General features: G+C 33.5%; 1 protein-coding gene across 2 annotated transcripts in view; it reads left to right on the top strand.

Moving 5' to 3' along the window:
* The window catches only part of LOC126978395 (sensory neuron membrane protein 2-like), a 56,681-nt gene extending 33,295 nt beyond the window's left edge, over positions 1 to 23,386 (top strand). For both annotated transcript variants that reach the window (XM_050827165.1, XM_050827166.1), the window contains exons 7-9: positions 21,229 to 21,347; positions 21,750 to 21,875; positions 23,077 to 23,386. In XM_050827165.1, the coding sequence (XP_050683122.1) occupies positions 21,229 to 21,347; positions 21,750 to 21,875; positions 23,077 to 23,268 (437 nt within the window). In that variant the 3' untranslated portion in view covers positions 23,269 to 23,386. The remainder of the gene's footprint in view (positions 1 to 21,228; positions 21,348 to 21,749; positions 21,876 to 23,076) is intronic.
* Positions 23,387 to 26,168: the final 2,782 nt, after the last annotated feature.

The following is a 26,168-nucleotide window of genomic DNA, read 5'->3' as shown; positions in this document are numbered from 1 at the left end:
GCCGAGTCATGGATTTTTGTATGTATTTGTGTATGTTTGACGTCAAAGTCAAATAAAATTTTATCAATAAGGCTTAAAGAATAAACTAAGCGCTTTTGAATCGTCACTACAAATATTTCTTTTAAATTACTGAATTTGCCATATGTTCGTAAAAAGTTGAGCTCGCGAGAACAACATATAAGAAACTCAACGGCCACTCTTTTCAATCTATTAGAATATTTTACAATAGCTGTAATATTCATAAAAAATGACTTTGTAAGGTACTGCATTCAAAATATTAGTCGTGTTTAAATAATACAAATTATTTAATAAAAAGTAGTAAATAATTACCTGTATAAATATAATTTATCGTTGGGATTATTATATATAATCTATAAAATATTCGATTAAATGCATCAACCTTTAGAGCTTGAATTCATTGTTTGTATAAGGATGCTTCATGAACATGATGGTTGTGATAACTGTTATAATTAGTAATTGCATCCAACAAATACAATGATTTATTAACTATAACAGGTCGACCTGGCATGACGCATGGACCTGCCATTGGTCCTTTCAGACATATTTGAAGGAAGGAGACGACCCGGAACACCACACTGCCTCAAGTAATGCCATTCAGTGAGCATGACGAACCATGTTATAGCATACCTACGCATGATAACTAAATATTACAAGATTGATGCTTACAAAGCAAGCCCACAAATGATTCTATATAATGCAATTACAGTGGATTCTATATAAACCAAAACAATATATATTTTCATGTTACATTTGATTATACAATCTTTATATGAAGAATTATTAGGTGGACCAGGAGCATCTACTTTCCATACTTCTTCATTCTCTATATTATATTCTTTAATTGTATAGTAGGCTTTTAGAATAAGGCGATTCTTTTTTCGATTTGGAATCTTATTAAAGTACTGCACACTGAGATAATTTTGGAATATCGATTTTATTTTTATTTCTTGTATTGATGGTGTCTTTATCTTTATTTTGAATATATTCATTCTTGCTATTATAAATAATAAATTCTGTGAATGCCTATCAATATTACAAACTAATAAAGTGTAGTCTGCTGTCATTCTTTCGAGGCTGCAAATGGCAAATTATTAATGTAGACGAGGAATAAGAAAGGTCCTAGGCATCAACCGTGAGGCACGCGCATCAGCAGTACAGATCCTGATGAATGTCCCTTATTAATTATTACTTACTGAGTTCTATTGGCTTAGTATGAAGCAATACGAACAAGTGATTAGCTTCTTATTCCATAATAATTGAGCTTACGAAAAAGGATAAAATGGTCTACGCCATCAAATGCTTTCGAAAAATCACAGAATATTCCTATAGCGTTATCTGATCTCTGCCAAGCATTAAAATATGTGTCGAATCAACGCCAGCATACCATACCAGCATCAGATGTTTAACGACCTTTCGTAAAATCAAATTTCTTAGAATATATGATGTTATTGCCAGAGAAATGGTTTTACAATTGATTTCATTAATATGAAATAAAACTAGTATTAATAAATTTAATATAAATAAAACCTACTACAAGTTGTGGGGTAATCCCCACAACTTGTAGTAGGTTTTACGACATAGCTATTTTTTTAGTTTATTTATAGATAATGCCTTAACAGTGGCTGTTGGCAAGTTGGCAAAAACTAATCGAGCATGTGTACCTACATATATTTTATTAAATGAAACAAGACTTTAAAAAAATGTCATTGAGTTTTCCTATAAAATTCAAAGTACTTATCTTCTGCTCTAGCCTATAACAAGTCGAATGAAGATGCTCCTTGTATCAAAATGACCATTGCATATAATAACGTAACCTGTTCTTGATTAAATTAATTAACGTTAAGATCGTCTTACGAATTGATTCATATTCATTATCTTATTTACGACGTTCGATTATTTTTTATGTAAGCCAACGTAATTATTATTCAAATCGGCTGACCGTGCATAATACCGGTCATCGGAAGGCCAACTCGCCGAGTGCCAAGTGCTAAGTGGCTTGCGAACAACGTGCGGTTTACACATTAAAGTTTCATAGTGAACAAGGAATCCTTGCTTGCCACGTATAAATTCGCCTTGCCAATTTTGTTTCAAAATATTATAGGTACAAGAACCCACACTATACTAATACATAGTAAAATGCAAATTAATTTTTATGAAGTGTTAACTTGAATTTTAAGATGTCGCTGAATACTTTGTTTTGTGGCTATTCATTTATTTATTTAATTTCACAAACATTTACAATAAATTAAACAAATGTAGTTTACAATATTACCATGTAACCCAGTTTATGTGACCCTTCCTACTGAGCTAAAGGTCCCGGGTTCGAATCCCAATAGGTGCAAACATTTATACTATGAATATCGATGTTTTTTTTCCGAGTCATGGATGTTTATTTGTATTTATGTATGTTTAAGTAAGTATATCGTCGTAAACCCATAGCACAGGCTATGCCTTGTTTTGGTGCAAGATAATAAGTATGTGGAAAAATGGATCAATATATGAAAAAGAATAGTATGTTACTGCTATTACTATATCAATATTTACAATAATCTGGTGTAGTTCACTAATTGCATGCACAGTATGCTACGCAATTACACTTAAACGTGAAAATAAAACAAATATATACTGAAAAATAAATGACAATATTGTAAATTGAACTATTTCTATGTAATCATAATCTGTTAACGATTATTTAACGCAATTATGCGTCTTGCATTTTCCAAAACTTTTACTAAATATGTCTAGATTATTATTTTTCTGTAGTAACAGTGTCTACACTCTACACAATACATAATATGTACATTGTACACTAACAGAGAAAAATTCCTTTGTGATCTTGAGTTATGAAAAGAAGTTAATCGAATTAGAGCGACAGTGGGCAGTCGCATAAGTTGGGAACTAAGACAAGTAGTTTTTAATAACTTGTTATGCGGGTTTCGAGCGTGCTCTAGTTTTATCATGGTGTTGACGCTAGATGGCGCTTAGCACAAAACTTTGTATTACGAGGGCGGCAATGACGGGAATCAAGGACAAATCAACTGATAAAAATGTATTTATTGCTTTTCGAAGTATTCTCCGCGAAATTTGACGCATTTTTCCATACGATGGAACCAATAATTAAAGCTACCATTCTATTCGGAAGTTGGGGTCTCCAAAATGGCCGTTTTGTAGGCGTCCACAGCTTCCTCAGGTGATGAAAATCTCTGACCACGCAATTTATTCTTTATTTTAGGGAAAGTATAGAAAACATTAGGGCTTAGGTCGGTGCTGTACGGCGGATGGTCTAATAATTCTATGTTTTCTTGCTCTAAAAACTCTTTTGTTCTGTGCGCGGTGTGAGAACTCGCATTGTCGTGATGGAGGATGATGCGGCGGTTGCAGTTCTCTTTACGGAGTTCAGAATAGACCTGTGGCAAACAAATGCTAGCATACCATTCTGCATTAACCGTTCTTTGTCCCTCAAGAGGAATAGTCGCAACATGGCCGGTTTTGGAGACAACCAACCATTTTTTTTGCAACACTCCGTGAACGAACAATTTTTGTTGGCTTTAACTCATTTTCGAACACCCAAACTCGTGACTGGTTTTTTGTTTCGGGTTCGTACGCGTATATCCAGGATTCGTCACTTGATACGATGATGTATACAGCATTTGAGGATCCTGCGCGGAATCTTTCGAGAGTTCTGACGCAGCAAGTAAGGCGAGCCGCTTTTTGCTTTTCACAGAGCAAATGCGGTTTCCATCGGGAAAACAACTTTTTTACACCTAATTGTTCATGCAAGATCATTTGTATTTGACTCATGCCAATGTCTAAAGTTGCCTGAATTTCGCGGTATGTCACATGTTCCCACATGTCACACTTCCTCAATCAGCTTACGCACAGCATCAACGTTTTCTTTGGTGACTGCAGTTTTTGGACGACGTTGAGGGGGATCATCACTGAACTTGACACGTCCACGTTGAAATTCAGCAAACCAGCGATAAATTGTGGTTTTGGATGGGGCTTCATCACCAAATGCAGAAATCATCCGGTCAACACACTGTTTTTGTGTTAAACCACTTCGAAAGTCATAATAAATCATCGCTCTAGAATTTTCTCGACTCAATTCCATTTTCTCAACGACTAAACAAGTTTGACAAAACCTTGTGACAAGACCGAGAATCATTTATTAAAATAAATAAATGGTATTCGATTTTTAGAACCAAGGAGTTTTCAATTAAAAAGATTTTAATATGACAGGAACAGTGGAAATATTCCATTCCCGATACTTTTAGTGCAGCCTATGTGTCGAAGATTGGGGATTAGAACAATAATTTATACAAGTAGCATTGCTCTGTCTCTTAAAAACGGATGGTCATAATATTTTTTCAAGCTTACGATTTATTTTTAAACGAATTTGTTTTTCATTTAAATGTTCCCGTTCAACGAGCACTAACTTGGTTGTATACCATAATGAAATAGTAAATGCAGTTGATGCTGGTGTACAAGTAAGCGCTATTTACATGGACTTTGCAAAAGCCTTCGATAGAGTTAGCTATATTATTTTATTGCAAAAATTAAAGTCATATGGAATAGGCGGGACACTTTTGGAATGGTTTAATTCCTACTTATTTAACAGAACTCAATACGTAGCGGTGAAGGGCTTCAAATCCGACATTTACGCAGTGATCTCACGAGTACCTCAGGGTTCTCATCTGGGGCCATGGCTGTTCAATTTATTCATTAATGATATTGTATCTCACATCCAGCACAGTAGCACTTATCTCTTTGCAGATGACCTGAAGTTATGTAGAACTATAACAAGCCCTTTAGATTGCGATTTATTACAAGAAGATCTTAATGCAATAAACAAATGGTGTGCTAGTAATAAAATGACATTGAACACAAGTAAATGTTACTCTATCACATTCACTCGCAACCAAGATATACTCAGAACTCAATATAGCATTAATGGTTTAGTTCTAGAGGATAAAACTGATATCAGAGACTTAGGGGTTTCTTTTGATAACAAATTAACGTTTCTGCCTCATATTGATAATGTTATTAATAAATCTTCAAAAATGCTAGGCTTCATCATCCGTAACTGTAAAAAAAACCGCAATCCAACAACTAAAATAACCCTGTATAATGCTTATGTGCGCAGAAATCTAGAATACTGTAGCATCGTTTGGTCTCCTCAATACAACATTCACCAATTAAGAGTTGAACGCATTCAAAAACGGTTCTTATGGCACCTTGCTTTTTCTTGTGGGGTACATAAGCAATTGCCATCGTACTGCGATAAGTTGAGACACTTTAACTTGAAAAGTCTTTCTGTTCGACGACAAATGCTAGATCTAATATTTTTATACAAAATAATTAGAAATCAGCTCGACAGTCCATCACTCGTGCACTCCATCAGCTTACGAGTTCCCCGCCGAGTACCAAGGCGTGCGCAGGTCGGAGCTGGCCTGTTCCATCAGCCATTTGCCAAAACTAACCTTAAGCAATTTTCTCCCATATGTCTATCAAGAACTTTTAACTCCATCTGTGGTGAAGTAGATATTTTTAAAGATTCTTTACCTGCTTTTAAAAAAAATATTACGAGATTGTTAGGCGCCAAAATATGATTAATATTCTTCTTCTTCTTTCTTTTTTTTCCTTCTTTTCAAATTCGTATCGTGATTTTATAATTTTTGCTTTATTTTGTTTTCTTGGTGTCACGAAAGACTGTGCATGTTGTGACATCTTAATTTTTAGAATGTTAAAGAGTGTAATTATTGCCTCAAAAATAGTCGTTACTAGTTTAAAATATAAATAGTCGTTGTCTAAATTGGGTAGGAACTTAATTCCAATGATAAATTATCTGATAGGAGAAGATACCTACATACCTGGAAGATATTTCGAACTACTATTTTAAAGCATTTTAAAGGGTCTAGTCTTACATTTGTTTCCGCTGAGCCCCAACTAGATACCGCAAGCGTAGTCGCAAACTGAGGCAACTAATACTACGCCCAAGTGGACATACTCGAGCCAGTCTCGAACAATACGTCACGTTGACATGCCAAATGTTCTGTTAAACTTTGCTTATAATTGAAATTAAAATGCCAGATTGCGTAGTCAGATTTTAATCTAATATATGTTGTAATAATAGTAGTACGGTATCTAGTTGGAGCGCAGCGGAGTCCAATCCATAATCTATTATGTGATGGGTGCTAAGTTGTCCATTTATACATCTACAAGGGCAATTAGCATTGCAATTAAAGATAATATTAATCATCGATTTATAATTACTCACTAGCTTTTCCCCCCATGATGTGATACGTAACAATAAATAGAAAGGTTTCGTTTGAATATTTGAAAGGATAATTTGCATCTTAACCCACAAATAATAGATCGAAATTTTCCACGATAAGTGGTACTTATAAAAGTATTTCAACAAAAAAGTAAATAAGTAAGTTTATATCTTTTGCTAGTAATTCACTAACAGCCGTTTTCAGTAACGTATCTCTAGTAACGGATACATTGCTATCACCATTTAATGACAAGATCTTATCTATCCATAGTAATGTACAATATAGTTATAGTCCAATGCTTTCTGTCGATAGGTTATTGAAATGTTAGTAAACGTAAAAGAATAGATTTGTCAACCTCTAGTTAGTTAAACTAAGGATAGATAGGTTATTGAAAACGGGCGTAAGGGTACCTTTTTATAAAGCAAGATTATAGACATGATTCGTCATATTATATGTTCACATATCATATAATAATATTATGATATCAGCAATCAATACAAACAAAAACCAAATACATGCCACATTTCAAGGTAATATAATAATGTCAAGGGAATAAATTTTCAAATACTTTTAACAAATTATATTTGTTGACACTCTGATACAATAGAATCAATAATTTCTTGTCAAAAATCTGTTAAGAAGTTATTATTTGCAATTTATTTTGAATGATTCGGAGATTCACCGGTTTTATGTCGTTAAAACATGTCATTTAGGGTATTTTCCGATAGGCACTGCGACCACTGTACAGTGTGGCGTCAGTTTAGTATACTGTGATGCCGTTCCTTTACAGCCAGTTATACTGGTTACTATTTAAAACGAACGCAATCCCGTACACTGTCAGCCGCATTGACGCAGCATTCAAATGAGTGTATTAAAGTTTTCTAGTTCATTAAAAAAAACTGTTGTTGGAGTACTGTCAAATTAAAAATATTTGGGATTCAACGTTAGGCACTCGAGTGGTTTTGATTGATCATGTGATCAAAGTACTGCGAGTACCTTACCTCGGAAATGCCAGTGCTCACAGTAGAATATGGCGGCGATTTATGACGTCATATGTTTCCCTCGGGTGCTGCGGCAGTATACTGGAAGTCCATAACGGAACGAACTTTTCTATGGTGATAGCACTGTGCAGTGCTCGTAGTGCATATCGGAACATACCCATAGAATAACAAGGAGGTACTATTCCGTGCGTCACAATCTCATTTAATACTCAACAAATAAAGAGCACAGCGCGCTTTAAGAAGCTATCATTTAAAATGGTAAAGAGTCTATACGACTTGCACTAGCGATAATAACGTAACTATTACATTACACAAAGATGCGTAGATTATTGTAAAAAATTGTTCCAATTTACATAATTATCTCATTTGCTAACTATTAACTTAACTGGCCTCTAAGAAAGTCGAGAAAATAACATATTACACAATACTTACACTTAAGCTATGTCAAGTAAAAGGAAAAGGTTTGCGCTCTCTTATATGAAAAAAACATACGTAACATGAACGTTAGATTACCTACTTGAATTTTATATTAATTCAAATTTTAATCTGCCACTGTCTCTCTAACTGTTCCCTAAAAGACAGAGGGGCAGATAGATGGCTAAACCTTATAAGAATCAATCATTCGATTCTTATGATGTAATATGTACGGAGCTAAATAAATTACAATATATGTTTCACTGAATTGCAATATATTTTACCATATAAAGTTAGCACTACGAACTTCAACTTTACTAATTGCATGCCTGCAACTACTCAACAATTTCCAATCAAATAGACAGGGAAACATGAACACACAAGATATCCTTTGACTCCTCTAGTTCTCTGTCTGGAACTAGAATCAAATATTAGTCAGATGAAACTCCCTCGTACACACATATATATTTTATTGATGCTTCATGCCGTATTCTATAAGCTTTTGCAGACTCTAATATTGTTGCGTATGGATTAAATATAAGTGGCACAGTTTATCAAACATATAATTTTTTATTAGCTTGTGTCTATTTATACATAAGTACGGATAGAATTCGCAAAATTCGACAGCAAAAATGACGTGAAGGTGATATCTAAGTTAAAAATTCGCTTTAAAAATATTATGTATAGCGGACTTTTTCTTCTTCCAAAGGCATAAAATCAATGCGACTATTATTGCCTTTTTTGGGGGATTACAATAATTGTGTGTTCTGTTGCTATGTTTCCTGTCAGCAGCTGTGAACATTTTAAGAATGGTTTCCGTATTTGGTTCAGTACCTACTCAATCTGCCAATCATCGAGATCATTACAGGGACTTTGGACAGGACAGTGGGAGACAACGCACGAAATATGGAAGTGATAATAGTATAAACTATAAATAAGATAGTTTTGGCATATATTTATGTTGTGTGTATAGACTATATAGTATATATTTTATATGTGCGTGGTTGTGGCTTGTGTAATTATATTTTTAATCAGACAAAATAGTTCTTTACTTTTTGTAGCGAGCGTACTTCCTCCATATTATTGTAGTACACACGAGATCGGGAACAACTAACGAACAAATAAATACGAGTAGGTACTACTACGACATGCATGTATTACTTCTATATCTAGAGTACACTTGCTATAATTTTGGCAAATAAATTATAATAAAAATAATACTGACTTACTCTTATACAAATTATCTTACCCCAAACTAGGCATAGCCTGTACTATGGGTGCAAGACAACGATATAATATTTAATATAATATACTAACGTAAAAATACATAAATACTTATAAACATCTATGAATCGGAAACAAACATTCACATTCATCTTATAAATGTTTTCAATTACCGGGATTCGAACCCGGGACCTCTAGCTCAGTAGGTAGGGTCACTCACCACTGGGCTATAGGTGTTGTCAAAAAAAAACAAAAAAAGTTGAAAATATCAATTTTATAATGCGAATTCGACTAAACTAAGAACTATTTGAGGTCTTTCTGACACCTTTATGCAACAATATTAATTTAAAAGCCTTAAATGACACAGTTTCGACCCAGTTACGAGTATCACATCAATGTAATGCTACTTTCTAAGGTGACATATTAATTTCCACCAAATATAATACTTTTCGATCAAAGCATTCAAATACATTCACAATCCACGAATCAATCAAGTTCAATTCATAAACTAAATGAATAAATCAGACGCACATTAAAAGTCAACCATTGGCCGTTTCAAATTGTATTTTTAAATATATGCTTAAACAGAAAACACTTTTGTGTAGCTGATTAATTATAACTGGTAATATACCAGAATCTGCAACTCGTAATATGAAGACTTCGAAATAAATTGAAGTAGACAGTTACCCCCTTATTCATAATAGTCCACTAACTTTAAACAAACGCTTAGGAGTGTTTTTTCTCATTCTGACTTAGGTCAATAGAAGAAGACAGAGCGAGAATTAGCAATCCTTTAAGTTAGCAGACTATTATGAATAAGTCAATCTCTATTCTCTATTTTGAGCAATGCACGCACGCACACAAAGTAATCGCGAGTTTAAAACGTAGCTTGGCACGCACAGTAAAATAATAAACCTGGCCTGTTTTCATCAGTTGTCTAACAACAAGAGACTCTATCTAGACTAGATGATTGCATTTGCGTGACAAACAACTCCATACATTTTAAATGGAAGCTAATATTTTCCCTCATCCAATGCATATTAATTTTTGCAAACAGCGGCCTTCGTTTTAATTTTCTACTGAAACTTTCTTACATTAATTCATGCATGACTTTCTTCTTTGTTTTAACGTAATTTGAAATGAAATACTTAACCAACCCCAACGTTTTAACAATGTAACATTACGTTTGTTGCAAATCAATTAATATCTAGTGTTTTTCTAAGGTCTCGTACCGTTTCTAGTACCGTTCTAATATTACAAAAAATCTTCCGTAAAAAGTATTTAGAATAATATTTAGTCCACTTGATTGAACCAATTGTCAAATTATCTAATCAATGTTGTTTAAAGGTGTTTGTTACCAGACTCCTTTGAAAGGGCTGAAAATACTTGTATGAAATTTTGTGTGCATATGCAATTCGGGTAGGTCTGACAGTCGGCCAACATATTCTATTATTGATAAGAGTTAGAATGCGGCCCTATAAATATAAATTAATTAATATTTATAACCTATAAATATATTTTAATTATTTCTTAGACATTTTTTTATTTTTATTTTATTATGATTCAGTATTGAAAAATACTTACAACTTCGTATTTTCGCCCTTTACGATCTACAACTACATATTTTTGTATCGCAATTTTTATATTACTGTATTATTTTTAATACCGCAAAAATTTTAATTATTTAATTTTCTTTTTATTTACTTTATATATGGCAATACAATGGTTGCTGGGTCAGCTAGTATTACTATAGAAACTTACGTGGTGTTAATTACATATAGATAATTAAGATATTTATTTTACAATAGCATTGATTTTATAACGCCTCACACATATTTCATAACTCTCAAGGAGCACAGTTAACAGCAATCATTATAAATTGTTAGTCATAATGTCATTGTGTATCAAAAGTACTGTTGCAGCCTTGACACTGCAACTTTTTATATTTCGCAGAAGCAGAACAGGAAACTTAGTTATTCCTGCAATACTGTATTTATTGAACTAGCAGATTTTATATAAACGTAGCATGAAACAAACTTTTTTGTTTTTTGATCGCTTGCAATGAAGCAACGAAATGCTAACTGCTAACACTTTTTTTTATGAAAGTTAGGGACGAGACGAGCCGGACGTTCAGCTGAAGGTAATTAAAATGCTCTGCCCGTTACAATGCAGTGCTGGTCAGGATTCTAGAAGACCTAATAATTCTGAGCTGTACTAAAACTGCGCTCGTCAACTTGAGGCGTCAGATCTTAAGTCTCATTTGCCCATTAATTTCAGACCGAAACACAGTAATGCTTACACATTACTGCTTCACGACAGAAATAGTCGCCGTTGTGGTACCCATAATCGAGCCGGCATCCTGTGCAAAGGAACCTCCCATTGATAACCACTTTTGAACATAGTTTAATTTATAATCATTGATGTATGTATATAAAACGTAAATGTAATATTCCAACAGTACATTCTAAATGGATAATATCACAAGAATGGCTCTCTTTATATTCATAATATCAAAATGGATAAAATACTAACATAAAATATGTAGTAAATGTTCTCATCACGTTGCCTTTTACTAAAACTAGGTTATATTATAAGTGCTGCGTGAATATTGTGGAGTATGAAATAAGTGCTTTTCTTAGACAAAGGAATACTTTATAAATTCATAAATATACCTTTTCTGCAAGAAGATAAAATGCTTTGAAGTGCGGAGACTCAAGGACTCAACAAGGAAATGTTATTAAATGCATTTTACCTGAAAGCGTCTAAACATCCTATCTTTTATGTTGATATACAATGGACGGAAACTATGATACCTACACAATATATGAAAATAAAATAAAATCAGATTAAGTAGATTCAAAACTATTTGTTATTAAATTTCGTAGCGCGGTCTATCAGGAATTCTAAATATTTTAGGTATAAAATGTATCCTATATTATTAAGTACCCCTGACATCGTGTGTACAAACATAATTTAACATATTAAACAAAATTACACTCATATTTATTATTATTATAATATTTTACATACATACATAAAAAAAAATTGTAGTTCGATTGTTATTTAATTTCACAGGTCACGTACCTGAGATTGTCACAAAATTTTGGAACCGTTTGGGAATATTGATTTATTTCTCTACATAACTTAGCCGCGGCAATGAGTCCTCATGGAATGACCCTGGTGGCTTGGGCACGGGGAAGGGCACTGGTGTAGGACGCGACTTGCGTCAAACGTCTGGCTCCTTCTCATGTCCAAGCTACGTCAGTTGGGGCTGGGGCTGTTGCTACTACTGTCGAAGACAGCAAGCGTCGTAAATATGTCCGTCTCATGTTTCTCCGACATATTTGCTACTCTCTGCCAAGTGGTTGATGCTTTACATCTTTGTGCTATTTGGCGTTGAGACACTTGGCCTGTACGTCCAGATGCGCGAAGAAAATACAAAAAACCCAAGCACTGGCCGGGATTTCGGTCAACGGATCAGTCTCAATCTGTGGTATCATTAAGAAAGTCAAATATAATTAACAATATTTTCGAATTTCTAAAAGCATATACATATACATCGCCCCACAAAAGACTTACTAACTCAAATAAACCAAGTGGTAGGGATAAGGAGTTTATGTATGTTCCTAGTGTTACATCCAAAAGCAATTTACGTAAGAGCTTTATTCTTTTTTGTTTAGTGTATATATTGTCAATAACCATATTATAATATCTTAAAACTGGACCAGTAAGTACACTCCTCCATGTACTTGCAACGTTGCTAGCCTTCAAGGCCTCAAGACACGTTTTGAAGGTTAAGGTGCATAATGACCTGGTTATATCGCATAATAATTATGTTTGGTTGTATAAGGAAGAAAGTTACTTGTAAAACCGCACTGCGACGGATGCACATGGTTTTGTTTTATTTGTTTTATTTTATTAAGAAAACCAACAGCATATTACAGATTAGATAAATAACTAATAATATTTTACAATAATAATGCCAATAACAGGTTTCCCTTATATTATATTATATTAAATTACGGTTTCCGAAAAATTTCAACATGGTGCGATACCTACTAAACAAAAATGAGATTTATCTTGAGATTATATAGGTCGTTTCATTACATAAAAAAAACTGTTACTAAATATATACATAAAAGGTAATACATAAATATGTATACTATATGTGGTAAAATAAATAAACATATTAATATATTATGTTAGTGCATCAGTTACTTAGATGTATCATTGAAAGTAGCTATGAGTTCTGATTTGAATTTAGATTTATTTATGCTGAAAAGATCTACGTGACTGAAGGTTGTGTTGTAAGTATGTATTGCCCGTGATATGAAAGTGTTTTTGGAATAGTTTGTATAGTGTAGTGGTTCATATAGTAGATTCGTGTGCCTCGTGCGGGTTGACGGTGTACAGTATGATATTTTAGAGGTCAATTGGGTAATTGTGGTGATTTGGGTAATAAAAGATGAGGCGTGTACAACTTTTTTTTTATCAAATCAATCACTTTATTCGTGTAGGTCGAGGAGATGACACTTATGAATGTCAAAAATTTTACTTACTATTTACTTACCATTTCGGATTTAGTTGAGCTTTAATGAGAAGAAGTCACTAGAAACTCATTGCCACTCTTTCAAATCAACATTAACAGCTTCATCGTTTTATACATTATTTTAATAACAATATCTTAATATATATAAATTACGTGACATGTTGTTTGTCCGCGATGGACTGCTAAACTAATGAACGGATTTTAATAGGGATTACTGCATGGAGTGCAGTTTGGTCCAACTTGAGAGACAGGATAGTTTTTAAATCGATTTGAGACCCATAATTATTTTTATTTTCAATATTTGTTTTGTATGGACATATGTTCTATGAGAGAATTTATTGACGCACGGTTTGACAGTTCTGCTGTGAAATAATCTCATTATAGTTAACAACAGGGAGCAATGACGTTCTATACATAATATAGAACGTGATTAGTCACTGAAAGGGAGCATATTTTACAAAATAATTCTTGGTCTTATGAAATATAACTGACAACTTCATAAAAAACCGTATTTTATTTACTATGCACAGAACAACGTCTGTCGGGTCAGCTAGTAGTATATATTATCAACGTGAAACAGTCAAAACATTACACGAGTAAGTCAAAAATGTATATATCAATTAATTCTTAAAGACACAAGAGTTATTGAGTATCGAAAATTAAATTTTTACTGGCCTACATGATTTAAACCGCATTTGCTGGATTTTTCTTGCTGACCGTACCTCCTAAAACTGTCATTCGAGCCAAGTCCCGAGTTAGGCATAAAAGCCATTTTCTCAAAATTGATTCCTTTAGAATTCTTTTTGATGTTATTTCTAATATACTAGATACCGCTTCCGAAACAAATGGCGCTCTGAGAGAGAAAAAGCGGGGCAAGAAACTCTCCCTGCATTCTTTTTTTTTGCGCTCTTTTTAATGAAATATACAATAAAATGAAAATATATACAAATTATCATAATCTAGTCCCAGGCTGTCGGATCACTTAGAATTGAGATATTCAGCTGTGGACTAGTAGGATTTACGACAAAGCCATTTTTTACAAGGAATCCACTATTTCTAGTGTTATAATAATGAAAATCATTATTAAGAGCAAAAAGGTGATGTTTTTGTGAACGTATATTAAATTTTAAAGCACTGTCTTTGAGATTGTAAACCACGTCATCAATATCTGCACGTCACTACTTTAAAAATAAGTTAAAACGAACCTACCTATACCTACAAATTTTCTGTACTTTTAAAAATTAATTTACATATCCAAAAAAATTTCATCAAACTACCATTTGAATTATATACATAAGCATAAGTACCCTTTCTGCTATCATCAGCTATCTACAGTTATATCATAATAAATACCGATAGTTTATCATTTAATTTGATAGGAACCTACGTACTTCCCAAGTGAAAAACAGGCTTTAGTTGTCGCGTACTGGACGCCCTTGTGTCCACGATAAATACACACGCGCACCTTTCAATGTCAAAGGTCATGTGTCCGACAGTGTGATATATTCTTATTATATCTTAAAAAGCATTTATTTTCTCGAAATTGATTCCTTTACAATTCTTTTTGATGTCATTTTTAATATACTAGATATCGAGTTTTTACCATAAAATGATAAGAAACTCAACAGGCAGCGGACTCATTAAAAGAATGAATGAATGAACTCATTCAAGATTTTTTTTATCATTTTATGGTGAATACTCGATATGATATGGCACAATTCTGTTTGTAACTCGCCCACGTTCTCGTATCGTTTTTTGTATAGCATATCTTTCACATATTCCCAAAAGAAGAAATCTAACGGTGTAAGGTCCGGGGATCTGGCCGGCCATCTAATCGGTCCATTCGTACCAATCCAAGTAGGAAAAAATTCATTTTACGTTGTTCCTTTCTTTTAAAATACTATGTTACTTAAGAAGAGTTATTAGTTTTTGGCCATTCTTTCGATTGGCATTCTAAAAGTAGGGGTGTGTTTTTTTACATTTCAGTCGGTTCGATTCCCAGACGAGGCAAGTAATTTTTAGAAAATCTTTGAATGCAGAAGTACTAACAATAAGTAATAACATGAAGTCTTCTTTCAGTAAAACAGCGTATCTTCGATATTTAAGGTACTTTCCCTTCATGTCCCATAACTTTGGGACAGCCTGTATATCTATATATACTAGCGGACCCGACAGACGTTGTCCTGTACACACATCTTAAATTTGAATAATCCAGCCGTTAGGAGGTAGTTCAATTGTGAATCTAAACCATTCTCGACTCCACCAGAAGACACACAGAAAGTTTCATTAAAATCGGTCCAGCCGTTTAGGAAGCACTTCGATTGTGAATCGAAACCATTCTAGAATCCACCTGAAGACACACAGAAAGTTTCATTAAAATCGGTCCAGCCGTTTAGGAGACGAAATATATATATTAAGATTTAAACTCTAGATATTAAACATGCCATAAACTCACGTTAGCACTGGTTTCTTGATTTTGTGTATTGAGTATGGAAATATAACTTAAAACATTATTATTAATGATAAAAAATATAAAGTCTGTGTAGGTACTTCTCAAACAAATTAGGTAATTTGAAAGTGGGTTTCTCAAGTCCAATGAACTTGAGAAAACTATTGTTAGTACATTTTAGCATGTTTTCGACTATGAAGTAGATCTTATAGATAGACTCGTGTCTTGAGAGTTGAAAAAATTGTCAAATGATGCAACACATATTTTGGTTAGCCGGTACTAAAACAAGTTTGTTATTGCTATACCTACCTACTTAGTTGGTGCAACCTAGCCTTAAAAGTTTCAACATACATAATATATAGTATAAAACTATTATAAGGATGTTATGTTACGCTTTAAAACTAACTTAACTATAATAACTTACTCTGTAAGAACTTATTAATTTATATTATACTAGCTGACCCAGCAAACGTAGTATAGCCATAAAGTAATTAAATTATTTTAGGGTAGAAAAAAGTAGATGCAACTGATTCTCAGACCTACAGAATTTATCGTACTACAATTATTGAATTAGATTGCCAACTTGCAACCCTATAGCGGATTTATGGATGGAACGGAATGTAGTTGTAGATCGTAGAAGGGCGAAAATTTGAAGTTAAAACTATTTCTGAATGCTGAATCATAATTAAATAAAATTAAAAAAAAAGTGTCAAAAAAAATTAGGGATGGACCCTTAACATTAAGGGGATGAAAAATAGATGTTGTTCCATTCTCAGACCTACCCAATATGCCAACAAAATTTCATGAGAATCGGTCAGCAGTTTCGGAGGAGTTTAACTACAAACACCGCGACACGATAATTTTATTAAAGATTTAGTTTGATGCTAGATGTAGAAAATATATCAAAGTCTACATAATTTACCAGTGGGAGGCTCCTTTGCACAGGATGCCGGCTAGATTATGGGTCCCACAACGGCGCTTAATTCTGCCGTGAAGCAGTAATGTGTAAGCATTACTGTGTTTCGGTCTGAAGCGCGCCGTAGCTAGTGAAATTACTGGGCAAATGAGACTTGATAACACATGTCTCAAAGTGACGAGCGCAGTTGTAGTGCCGCTCAGAATTTTTGGGGTTTTCAATAATCCTGAGCGGCACTGCATTGTAATGGGTAGGGCGTATCAATTACCATCAGCTGTACGTCCTGCTCGTCTCGTCGATTATTTTCATAAAAAAAAATTAAGATAACAAGTAGTTGTAACTTCTGCAGGATCTAGCGATGTAGCAATTTGCACAATAGTTATAATACAGTAGGTATGTATGATAGCTATGGTACATAGTTATCATTTATATTCTTATGCCAAAATAATAGCATGTGGAATAAATACTAAAAGTAGGTCAACTCCTTTATTTGTCGAGGATATATTTAGCGATGCATTCTCGTCTAGACGCTCAAAATATGAAATAACAAAAACTTGTTTCAAGATATTGCCTACATCCATTTGCAGCAAGTAATACGCATGTTTTTAAAAGTTAAAAAAGAAATCATTCACAAGTAAGTCGCAAAATCGAGTTACAGCATGAGCAGCTTTTAAAGAAATACCTACCTTAAACGCTCGTTAAAAAAGATTCATTTTGTGTCGTATTCACTTGTAACTGCGTAAATTTCAACAAGGATAAATTATTAATTCACGCACACTTCGATCTACTGGTATTTACTTATGGAGTATTGAGTATGAGGCGTGAAAAAAAAGACAGAAGACACCATTTTTGTGGTATTTTGCCTGTTTGACTACTTGTGGCCGTCAACTACGACCAACTTGATAATGCCAAAACGCCAAGGCGCCACAACAAAAGAAAGAATTTCCTACTATCCGGTTACATTACTTATATAATTTAAATTTGTCGTCGATGACGTCATACCGGTGCTTTGTTACGGTGTGCAAAACAAGCATTGCTAATTAATAATATCCTAATATTATTACTAATTAATAAAATACGAATTATATTTTCTGTATTATTGATTGATGTAAAGATGTTGTGTTGTTATGATTATTATTATTAGAATAATGATAAAAAATCAAGGAAAGCATAAAGAGTATTTATTTTTCTGGTAGTACTATAGAAACGACGACGAACAACAGAAACTACAGAACTATTAACGAAAAAAGGCTAAACATATCAATGAGAACTTCAAAAACATAGCAGTGATACCTAGCACGAAAACATCACAACATGTCCGTAACGGTAATGAAACTGCAAACCGTACTGACGCAACAGGACATTGCGCGCAAGGGGGTGAAAGGGGAAAGAGAGGGGTGCTTCACATTCCAAATTTATCTCTAGACCTAGCTTGTCTAGAGATAATTTGGCCATATAGTACTTGTATCATTATGTTATTGTTTTTATACCTAAGTGTAATTAGTTTACATTTATCTTCATTACCAAAAAAAATTTTTTTTATCCATGTTTAAGATAACTTTTACTTCGATCAAATAAACAAATAAAAAGTACACACGTGTCAAGCGATTGATAACCGACCGAAGAGGGCTATTCGAGCTATTTATAACCTACATTCTAAAGAACTGACCTAACTGTTGCCTCTTAATATATTCTTGACAATATTTTCTAGAAACTGTTATAACCATAATGTTATCGCAAGGGACAAGCGTAAATAAGTCTTTTATTGGGCGATGTATAAACTTTTACTTTTTAATGTTCAAAACAAATGTATAACAAAATTCAAATGAACTGTTTTACAGCTTACAAAAGTTATACAGCTAAAAGTACACAACAAATTATGCAGATAATTTAGTATGTTATAATATAATATATGTATGTTATAAAACCTTGTATTGATGGTCAAATAATGTGTATTATAAAATTTGTAAATACTATATAAGTGTCGGGTTCTCGCGGAAAAGTAAAACATTACGACAAACATGACAGACGTCATTTTCACCTGAGGCAAAGAGTGAGACCGACTCGTCATTAGTTCATTTTGGTCCAGTATTCCGAGACATCATAAATAGATACATACATCAATACATACTAACATTAACCTGTGAAATCTCAACCTTACCTTACTTCTAAAGTATACTTTTATTTAAGTGTTGGCATATTTTTCAAATTCAAACATTATTAAGAAAAATAGGATTTTAAAGCACTAATGAACATCAAAAACCCATTCGAAAATGATGCCTCAGACATGAGATGAACGCACAAGGGACACAACGGACGTTTTTTTTTTTCATTTTCTGGAATCATGTTGTACAAGACTTATAGACTCAACTTAACAAGTTATTTAAGTGTATATATAATATATAATATATAATTTATTAAGTTTTAATCGATACAAGTAAACGTATCTAAGCCAACTTTAGACAGTTCCTTCAAATAACTATAACCTATTGATTAGTGTATGATCTTTTAAGAAGAATAAATATTATAAGTGAAAAGTAAATAAAATAATGCAAGATGCACTTGCCCAAGAAAACTCGCTTCCATAAACAATACGGAAGACAAAAAAGTATTTTATATTGTATCTGTCTGTACGTCCAGGCAAAACGAAAAAACTACGTAAAAGATTTCTTATTTTGCATGAATAAATAATAAGAGATCGGGACAATATAAAGGCTATTTTTTATCACGTTAGGATAGTATTTGTGCTGCTTTATAGTAGGTATGTACGCGGACGACGTCGCGGGGAGCACCTAGTATATATATTATATATTCAGTTTATATTTAATGATGCTATGACTCGACGATGAGCAAACGATATCAATTTGTGTATGAATACACTGTGAATGTTAAATATTAAATATAGATATTTGTGACGTAAATACAAATGGGTGATAGATAGGTACTAGATATGTATCAATATTTAAATATTATATATTATATTAAAATGCGCAATCTCAAACCTACCTTGCTAATACAATGATATTCACAGAGTCTTTATAATAGATCTATTTACTCTTTGAACACGAGGATTAGATATTGTTATGTAAAATTCAAAGCTAAAAGTTTCAATAGATCGTATATTCATAGATTTTAAGATATCTTATTTTAGCAGAGAATAAGGAATAACACTTTGAAATATTTATTCACTAAACTACATATTATATTCTTTGGGGGTTTCTTTACGCAAGTATATACAGACTAGATTGGTACCACAACCCTACTGCTGTATACAGGGTGGTTTTTTGAGAAGGGCGGTGATGGCCAATGGGTTACTAAGACTTAGACCGAGATCTATAGAGCGTACTTAAACTTTGCTCAGACTTTACTTATGTAAAACTTAGCCGAGTATCAGCTTAGTTAATCTTTGTTTTCGTTTTTATGCCACTTATTTTTTAATTTAATTATATTTTATTACCAATGCAAAAAGTCAAAGTTCACGTTTTATCACATTAGCTAGTTTCATGTAAGTAAAGTCTGAGCAAAGTACGGTCTATAGATTTCAGCCTTCAATTCAAAATTAGGTATTTGTATAGTTTTTAGTTTATATAAAATCTTTTGGATCTTCAATTACATTTTTAATATTGTCGAGAAAAATCAGCACACAAATTAAATTACTGATACTGCTCTTTCTGAAATTAAAAGAATAATTTCAATTAAAATTAATAAAACTAATAATAATATAGAATTTAAATTATTTTTAAAGATTATTTCTATTTAATTAATAAATTATTCTAAAAAAACTAAGCCACCTTCGAGCAACAGAAATCACGTGTTGTTTTAGTTAAAATCGTCACCACGTGTCGCCAGAGGTTGTTAAAAGCATCACGTGTACAAACGGGTCCAGTAAATAGTCTTATCATATTGTATAACTCGATGCTGAATCAGAGACGTTTCTGGCGTGTTACTTATGTTATTCACATAACAACTAAGATTAAACTTTAGTCAAAGTCAAGTAAATGCCTAATTGGATAAACAATTAGGCTTAAACTAAGAGATTTTGAATAGTCATTATAAATATTTCTTTTAAATTACTGAATGTACCATATGTTCAGAAAAAGTTGAGCTCGTGAGAAGAACACAGAAAAATCTCAACGCCTACTTTTTTCAATCAAATAGAGTATTACAAACTAAAAAAATTATTACAAACTTTGAGCTATATAAATCATACCAAATTTGAGGAACGGCGGTCCTAAAACTGTAGTTTTATCAAATGGTATTTTTAATAAATTCTTAGTTTACAATACTGCTTTTATGTAACCAAACATCAAGAAGTATTCTGACCATAACATTTGTATGAACACCATGAAAACACCGTTCAATTTAATTATTTGTTTCAGGAGCATTCTTAGTCATGACCTACCCACATTTTCTCTTTGCTGACGACATCTACAGAAATGGTGTTCTGGGAATGCATCCGAATGTTGAAGATCACCGGATATTTGTGGATCTTGACCCAGTAATTATTATCAATGTTTTCCTTTCATATCATTATCATAACCATGTAATTACCTGCTTTACGGACAGTCAACAGAACATCTTCAAACTAATATATTTTTCGCATATTTTCTTAGAAATATGATAAGCAAATGAGTAAAATTTCAAGTAGCTTCAAAACAATTCAGGAAGATTTACATTCATTCATTCAAAATAATCAATAAGAGTTCTCCACTAATGGATACATTGATACCATTTCAAAAACATCTAATTTAATCTAAGACACTTAAAAGAAAATCTTCCAGGAAACAATCAGTTTTGTTATAATTTATAAATTTATATATGTGCATATTTAAAATAAAATTATTATTTTATAATTAATTTATTAATGATAGATTTTCTTATGAAACGTGTGAAATTTCAGCATACAGGTACCGTGGTAAGGGGAAATAAGAGAGCACAATTCAACCTCTTCCTGAAGCCTGTCTCGTCTATAGCAGCGACACAGAACTTGCGGGTCACACTTGCCCCAATATTTTGGATTGAAGAAGTAAGTGCTATCGTCCACACCTCGTCACTACTGCTAATATTGGTATACCGACAACAGTGAACACTACATTTATCACGTGGACTTTGTCACAATTCACCGATGACAATTTCGCATTGAAATAGGCTTAATAAAGGAACCGACAAAAATTCTAAAAACTCTTTTATGGCATATATTGATTACAATGTATATAATTTATTTTTAAATACTTAATGTACAGACACGATAATTATTTTATTTATTATGTGTGTAAACGCACATAACATTTTTATAAACATATTTATACTATACAAGGCTTTTACCCGAGACTTCATCGGCGTTCAATCACGCTCGCTCGGGAAGCCTTAAAATTTTAGGGATAAATAGTATACTGTTATTTAATGTACCTGACATGTACTTCATGATCATCGGATAAGTAATAATAGCGTGAAAGCGTAACAAACAAATAAAGTAACAAACAACAACAATCGTATTATGATATTATTAAAGGATGTATAATTTATTTATGTTTGTTGTTTTTACGCTTCAGACGATCAATAATAATTAATAAATATATCTGGACTGGAACGGACTGGGCATCAATATCAACGGCGAATACATCACTCACCTTCGATTCGCAGACGATATCGTAATTGTGGCGGAGGCCATGGCAGACTTAAGCCATATGCTCGATGGCCTCAATACAGCTTCTCAATTCTCAGGTTTTTAACCAGTGTGTGTTGCCAGTGATGACATACGGAACGAAGACGTGGTCGTTACCTATGGGCGTTATGAGAACGCTCATTGTCGCTCAGAGGGCAATGCTCAGAGTTTCCCTGCGAGATCGAATCAGAAATCAGGAGATCCGTAAGAGAACCAAAGTCACCGATATAGCCCAGATGGTTGCGAAACTGAAGTGGCAGTGGGCAGGGCACATAGATCTGGTCAAGATCGCAGGAATTGGTTAGATGAGGGCAGCGCAGGACCGATCGTCATGGCGATCTTTGCAGGAGGTCTCTGTCCAACAGTGGACGTCTTCCGGCTGAAATGGATATTTTATTAATTTTAACGTATAATAAATATTATTATTTTGAAAGGATATGTTCAAAACACTTTGGACACACCAAATTCATAAGAATATAAAAAGGCGGAATATTTTTACATTTAATTTGAATCATTATAATATGTGTGAGGAATTAATTTATTATTTTTGTCTATTTTTTAGGGTTCGGAGCTAACAGAGGAATTCTCAGACATGATAAAACGGCGACTTCTGGGATCACTGAATTTATTAAGTATTTTAATACCCATTATAATATCTTTATGTGCTCTCTTGACAGCTATTGGTATTGTACTGCTAGTGATTGGTAAAAGAAGACAGAGTAGCGACTCTGATCTGTCCAGAAGTACACAGTAATAACACATTAAGCGAATTTAATAACAAATATTTAATTTATGAATATGAATATTGTATTGACAATACTTAATTTATGAATGATTGCAGTTGGTGTGGTGAAATAAACTGTATTAATAAACGCTGTTTTTATTTTTGAGTACATCATTTAACTGTGTCTGTGTAACCTATATTATTCAAACAAAACAAATCTTTTAACTGTATTTACAATACTATGGCTACATAAAATTAAAACTATCATTACGTGGGAGCGTACCAAGAATACTGGCAGCATTACCGCGTTGGATAGCAAAACTGTATTACTCTATTGATTGAGAGTATTTGGAGGAGGTTCTTATTTCAATTGTTTTAGGGTTGGTTTCAGCCAAGGTAGGTTTGCTACTACATATATAGGTGAGATGTGCTTGAGTCGCAAGCGCGACGTGGCGAGGCGAGAGCGGGGCTGCGGCGGGGGGGACACCGATTACAAAAGTAACAATAATTGTAACTACATTATATTGTCGTAATACATAATTTGATTAGCTTTTAGTCAATATTCAAATATTTTTTATTTCGTGACTCTAAAAATAAGTTGAAGAATTATTGCGAATTAAATTGTTTCGGGATATTTTTTTTTTAATTCGGATTGTTTTTTTTTTTTGTTAAAAATGTTTTACTAGTTTAATTAAAAGTAAGATTAAAAAGAGAAGTAATTAGTATATCTTAGAGTGGATTTTTTAAAATGGATGACTTTTCTTTCCAGATTGTGAGAGCGTGTTGTCGAAATTGCATAGAATTGCTTGAGGTTGAAAAATTTCAGTACAGTACAAAGCATTCAACATTATTTTAAAGGATAGGTGCAAGTGCTCCATCGCCTTCTACAGTTAGGTACACTCTGGTGCGCCGAGTTAGGCGTGGAAGAATAATCACCGAAGGTGACCCTCACTCGGGTTGCTCGATAATGGTAGTGACCGAACAATTGCTTCAAAAGTTGAAAAAATATTATTTTTGCAAAACGTCGTCTTACAGGATGTTTTATAGCAAAAGAAACAAAGATTACCAATGGTAGTGTACTTTGTGCATAGTATTTAACATGAACTAGGGATGAAATCATTTACCGTGCGCTGGGTTCTCAAAATCTATGCACAATAAAAGATCCTGAACATTTCTTATCAAACGTAGCTTCACCATTATGATCTAAAAATAAAAGTACATCATCTACAACCTCTAACAAACTATAAGAGTGTAGTTCAGCCAGAAAGATCATAAGCTCCTTTGGGATAGTAAAGAAGTATTCATAATTGAATGTCTCGATGAAGCTACTAATATTGGCAATTGCATAATAATATATAATATAATATGATATAATATTGACACACTCACACAAATTATCTTGCCCTAAACTAGGCATAGTACTATGGGTAGAAGACAACGATATATTTAATACAATATACTTACTTAAACATACATAAATACATATAAACATCCATGACTCGGAAACAAACATTCATATTCATCATATAAATGATTGCACCTACCGGGATTCGAACCCGGGACCTCTAGCTTTGTAGTCAGGGTCACTAAAAAAACATGTTGCCAAATTATTTTGTTCTATCAAGGTACACCAGCGTGCATGTTCGCCGTTGGAATGACTGCAAAGATGTTGGCTTCGAAATACTTGAGCATTCCCAATATTCACCCGACCTTACCAGTGGCCTTAACCGACCTTAACGGTGCCTATTTCTGCCGTGAAGCTGTAATGTGTAAACATTATTGTGTTTGGGTCTGAAGGGCGCTGTAACAAGTGACTTAACATCATTACTGGGCAAATGAGACTTAACATCTTATGTCTCAAGGTGACGAGCGCAATTGTAAGGCCGCTCCGAATTTTTGGGTTATCAAGAATCCTGTGCAGCACTACCTTGCAATGGGCGGGGCGTATATCAATTACTATCAGCTGAACATCCCGCTCGTCTCATCCCTTATTGTCATAAAAAATAAAACCTAGCCCCAAGTGATAACTATATATTCCCACAGTTGAAGGGATAATTGATGCTGTAGTTGCTGCAGTCTAGGAATTATTAAAGTCAAAGTCAAATAAACTTTATTCAATTAAAGCTTATTTAGGCTTAAGCCAAGCGCTATTGAATCGTCTCTACAAATATTTCTTTTAAATTACTGAGTTTACCATATGTTCGTAAAAAGTTGAGCTCGTGAGAAGAACATATAAAAACTGTTTCAATATAAATTATCGTATATTTGACGCTTTAGAGCTTGAACTCAATGTTGGTGTAAGGATGCTTCGTGAGCATGATGGTCGTGATAACTGTCCCAATTAGAAATGGCATCCGACAAATACAATGACTTATTTATTAACTATATCAGGTCGACCTTGTGGTGCCCACAAGCAGTGCCCGTTCACGAGTTGACACATGGACCAGCCATCGTTTCCCTCGCACATATTTGAGGGAAGGAGAGGACCCGGCTCACGACGCCGCCGCAAGCAATGCCATTCAGTTAGCTTAGGTGTGCAGAATGTGTTCATCTTTTGCTTTATAAATATTTTAGGCGTATATTTTCCACAAGGAATCCGGTAGAATCATGAAGAATATGACGACAGGAATTTCTCGATGAACAGTAAGTACTTCTCAGTTGGCCTTGGTAAATAATATGGTGTTGCCTGGATTGTCCTTAACAGCCTGAAGTATATCCATAACCTAAAATTATTATTTTAACATTTTATAACAAATGAAATGTCAAGATAACCTTTTAACTAACAAATATAAGTAATGTTCGCGATAACGAGATCGGCCAGTCACCCCGAGCAGAATCTGTACACAAAGATGACACAATACTTCTTCACGCTGTTCTCGTCGTTCTTAGGAAAGTCATACTAATAAGTAATAGACTATGGAACCAATTTT

This window comes from Leptidea sinapis, chromosome Z (genome assembly GCF_905404315.1).
Source record: "Leptidea sinapis chromosome Z, ilLepSina1.1, whole genome shotgun sequence".
NCBI lineage: Eukaryota > Metazoa > Arthropoda > Insecta > Lepidoptera > Pieridae > Leptidea > Leptidea sinapis.
This window is presented reverse-complemented; position numbering and strand designations above follow the sequence as displayed.